The sequence below is a fragment of the Chaetomium globosum genome, genomic scaffold, assembly GCF_000143365.1.
Source record: "Chaetomium globosum CBS 148.51 scaffold_1 genomic scaffold, whole genome shotgun sequence".
NCBI classification, from domain to species: Eukaryota; Fungi; Ascomycota; class Sordariomycetes; order Sordariales; family Chaetomiaceae; genus Chaetomium; species Chaetomium globosum.
In genome coordinates this window covers 1,927,601-1,931,486 of record NT_165976.1, presented here as the reverse complement: position 1 = coordinate 1,931,486, position 3,886 = coordinate 1,927,601, and the positions used below count along the sequence as shown (strand labels likewise).

The 3,886-nt window shown below is 58.0% G+C and overlaps 3 protein-coding genes across 3 annotated transcripts in view; 2 read left to right on the top strand and 1 right to left on the bottom strand.

Moving 5' to 3' along the window:
* The window catches only part of CHGG_00638 (uncharacterized protein), a gene marked incomplete at both ends in the record, with an annotated part of 2,156 nt that extends 872 nt beyond the window's left edge, over positions 1–1,284 (top strand). Inside the window, 2 exons of the mRNA XM_001219858.1 lie at positions 499–745; positions 967–1,284. Of these exons, the coding sequence (XP_001219859.1) occupies positions 499–745; positions 967–1,284 (565 nt within the window). The remainder of the gene's footprint in view (positions 1–498; positions 746–966) is intronic.
* A 526-nt stretch (positions 1,285–1,810) lies between these two features.
* On the top strand, positions 1,811–2,569 carry CHGG_00637 (uncharacterized protein; the record flags this gene model as incomplete). The annotated part of the gene is made up of 2 exons (XM_001219857.1): positions 1,811–2,013; positions 2,083–2,569. The coding sequence occupies 2 exons, from the start codon at positions 1,811–1,813 to the stop codon at positions 2,567–2,569; spliced, it is 690 nt and encodes a 229-aa protein (XP_001219858.1).
* An 872-nt stretch (positions 2,570–3,441) lies between these two features.
* Positions 3,442–3,886, bottom strand: part of CHGG_00636 (uncharacterized protein) — a gene marked incomplete at both ends in the record, with an annotated part of 4,672 nt that continues 4,227 nt past the window's right edge. The window contains one exon of the mRNA XM_001219856.1: positions 3,442–3,795. Within this exon, the coding sequence (XP_001219857.1) occupies positions 3,442–3,795 (354 nt within the window). The remainder of the gene's footprint in view (positions 3,796–3,886) is intronic.

Below are 3,886 nucleotides of genomic sequence, written 5' to 3'. Positions count from 1 at the left end.
CTCTGCACCTCGCCCAAGGCCTCGAATTGAGCTCCCTGCTTGTGTAACACCCTTGGGTGGGTCTTCTCTCACGAGTGACGGACTCTTCCGCTTCCCTCCCTCTTTGAACGGTAGTCAATATCCAATGCCGAGGGGCGCCGTCATCCAGGAGTCTCGAAGAAGGGGCGTAGCGTTGGGCCGAGGGTCTTCTCTTCGTCGGGAATGGGAAGATCCTCCTTGGGGTCCGATAATTTGAGGTCGCTGATCTCTCTTGTCCCCCGCCTTTCGCGGCCTTTCTCCTCTCCGCCTGAGGGAGAGGTCGGAGGGGAGGGTGAGGGTGGGTTGGGATGGGGGTAGGGGTGGTTGGTGGTGGTGGTGGTGCGTGGCCGGCGGGTCGGTGATGGTCTTTGATGGATGACCGGGGGACTGACGAGAGACCGGGTGATGCGCAGCGGTATGCTCGGTGAACTGTGCCTTGATACCAATCTGTTCTGTCTCGCGCTGCGAATGGATGGGCAGCGGGAGTAGGGCTCGGCCTGGAGCCTCTGGTCACGTCTGGCATGCGCCACGGCTGATCCTCACACTGTCGATTTCATCAACGGTCTGCCGAGTCCACCGCGGCCGTCGGCGTGGTGGTTTACGCAAACAGCCCGCTGCTTATTTTATTCCCGAGCTGTCTGCGTGGACGTCCAACTACCACGGCTTCTGCCCTATTGGACGGACTGGGCGAGAACCGTGGCTGTGCTTGGCTCTGCAGATATGTGCAGTATCTGAGCCGCGGGACGCGTGGCAGCCGCAACTCTTTGCTCTCGGTCCACTACGGTTTGCAATCGCAATCCGTCGGATGGGGCTGCTATGGCCCTTTAGGAGTTATGATTGCCCGGAAACAATTGTCGCAAGCAATGTCTGAGGCCGCCGGCATGGGGCAACGAGATTGTCTCAGATGCATCGGGTCTCGACTCTCGACTTTATCCACCACTCCCGCAGGTCATGCACGTGTTTGAAGCTGAAGATCGATCTCCAACCAGGGGCAACCGTCCGAACGATGGCATGGATGGTTATTCTCGAATCACACATATCCTGGGCCTGGTGGAGTTTTTCCCAGCAGCGGAACCTTCAATACAAAAAGGCAGAACTGAGGATCGGAATCCTCCCCTCCAATTGGATCGGATGTCGAGACTTGGATTATGGGCGGTGACGGGGCTGCGACAGCATGTGCGGTGGCTGAACAGCCGAATCCCACGTTGGAAACAGGGCACGGCTGAGCGCCGCGAGTACCCCTGCTTCGGCATGCCAAGTCCCTGATGCAACCTGAGCCAGCTGGAGAATCATCAATACGTCATAGCTACCAATCACTCGAGCAGCCGAAAAAAGAAAACAAGCTGCCGAAGCTTTATTGTGGTTGGTCCACGCAGCTCTGTCACTGGGTTCCCCGGCGCAGTGCCGTGCCGTCACAAGCGCGAGCCCAGAAACCCAGCAGCCCAGCAGCGCTGGTGGATCGGCATCGTAGCACCTTGAGGCGTCCCTGGACTCGGAGGAAGCCCCGATGACGTTACTCGTTCTTGTTGCTGCGACACCATTACGACAGAAAGCTGGGCAGGCAATCCTAGGGATTGGATCATGGACCTGTTTGTGCCTCGTCTCGTCTGAAACGTAAAACCTCTTATATGCCGCCGTCTGTCCCCCTTCTCCCCTCTGCTGTCCACAAGCCACGTCTCTGTGCTCCCAACGCCCGTCATATTCAAACTCGTCCTTCCGCCCACGGACTATCACGTCCTCGCACTTGTTCACATCCATCTTGACTGGTCCCAACCAGCAAAACACCACGACCATGGCACGATCGACGGGCTTCTTCCACCACATCGGCACCTTTCTCCTATTTGCCGCCACCATCCTACTCATCGTAACATGCATCTCGGCCCCCGTGGTCCACAACCTATCCCTACTCAGAGTCGACCTAGGCGGTGACAATGGCCGCGGCGAGACCGTCACGTTTGGCACGTTTGGCTTTTGCCAGACCCGCCCTGAAGCAGAGTGAGCAACACCCCGTCCCCCAAACACTTGCTGTCACAAGTCAACAACGACTTACTAACCCCCACCCAGTGATTCCTGCTCGCAATCCCAAGTCGGCTACTCCCCCGCGGCGGTGATGACGCAGGCGGACGGCACCGAGTTCTCCGAGTACGCGGAGCGTACGACGCGGGCGCTGACCAAGGCCATGATCCTGCACCCGATCGCCTGCGGCCTCAACTTCATCGCCTTCCTGCTCGCCCTGGGCGCCGGCATGATCGGCTCCTTCCTGGCCTCCATGGTCGCCCTGCTCGCCTTTTTGACCACCGCCGTCGCCTGCATCATTGACTTTGTGCTCTTCAGCATCGTCAAGTCCAACGTCAACGACCGCGGCGGCGCCACGGGTACCGGTGCCTACTATGGTGCGGCTGCCTGGACGATTCTGGTTTCGGCGATTTGCTCGTTGATCGGGGCGGTTGTCGTCTTCTTCACGTGCTGCTCTGCGCGTCTGCACCGCCGTCGGGGTGTCGCCCACAAGACCGAGTATGCGTCGCCCCCGAGGCGGAGGCGCTTTTGGTAGATGTCTGGCCTGACCAAGCATATGTCTTGTCTGACGGTGAGCCGGTGAGAAATGGTGTTGGGAGGGGATAATGTTTGGTGAATTGGAATTATGTTGAGCGAAGATACCACTGTTTGTGTTACTATGACCAGGATGTTTGAGGGAAAGTCGAACGAGGGAGTTGGGTCAGTTTTGGGACGAGATATTTGATGTGTTTACAGATACCACGACGTTAATGTCTTGTTTTTTTTTTTTTTTTTTTGTATACAAACACGGCAACTAACTGCTACGACGACTCTCATTACCTAATGAATACCAATCATCTCAAAACCATCCCAAGGCTGCCAGGCTTAGCGTGTTGTTTCTCGTCGGATGAACTGATTGGGGCCAGGCATGGGTCTCTCTCATCCTCCACTTTTAGTTACTCCCCAGCCTTTGACCTCAACTTCGACTTTGCATCTCCGGTCTCCGGTCATCACTCACCAAAACACCTCACTTCACCAAAAAGCCATCGTAAAGGTCTCACGCAAATTGACACGGATGCGAAAAGAAATAAAATAAAATGCAGTATGCCTTCATTTCGGAGCTGGTCCGGCGCAACCGGTACAACCTCCGCATACTCTTGGAGTCACAGACAAGCGGGGCGAAGATCTCGGTGAAGCCGCGTCGGACAATGATTACTGTGGCTACGCCTGCTCCCGCTCCTGATTGCCCTCGCCTTCGCAAGGCTCGATCAACCTACCATCGACACTGTTATTTTCAGGCTTGTTTAATATTCTCACCGGCGTCATCTTCGGCATCCCCCTCCCGGTGCAACCCATGAAGGTACCTACCTACCCCCTCCCCTCCTCTACCATACCATCTCCCATCTCCCACCACATATCACCCGTAACTCACCACACCGTGTCTCGCCCACAGGCAATCGCCGCATCCGCCCTCGCCACGCCCCTCCCCCTCCAAACAACAACAGCAGCAGGCGCCCTCGTCTCCGTGGCCGTCCTCCTGCTCAGCGCAACGGGCGCCCTCCGCCTGCTCACCCACCACCTGCCCGTCCCCATCATCAAGGGCATCCAGCTCGGCGCCGGCCTGCGCCTCGTCACATCCGGCGCGGCACTGGATCCTCCCCCTTTTCCTGGGTCACCCCGGCCCTCGACAGCCGACTCTCCACCGCCATCTTCTTCCTCGCGCTCTTTCTCACCCAGCGCATCCCGCGCTTCCCCTACGCCCTCATCCTCTTCCTCCTCGGCCTGCTCGCCGCCCCCCTCTCCTCATCCCCATCCACATCCACCACCAACACCAACCCCCTGGCCATGGCACGCCCCCCTCTCCCAAATCAAC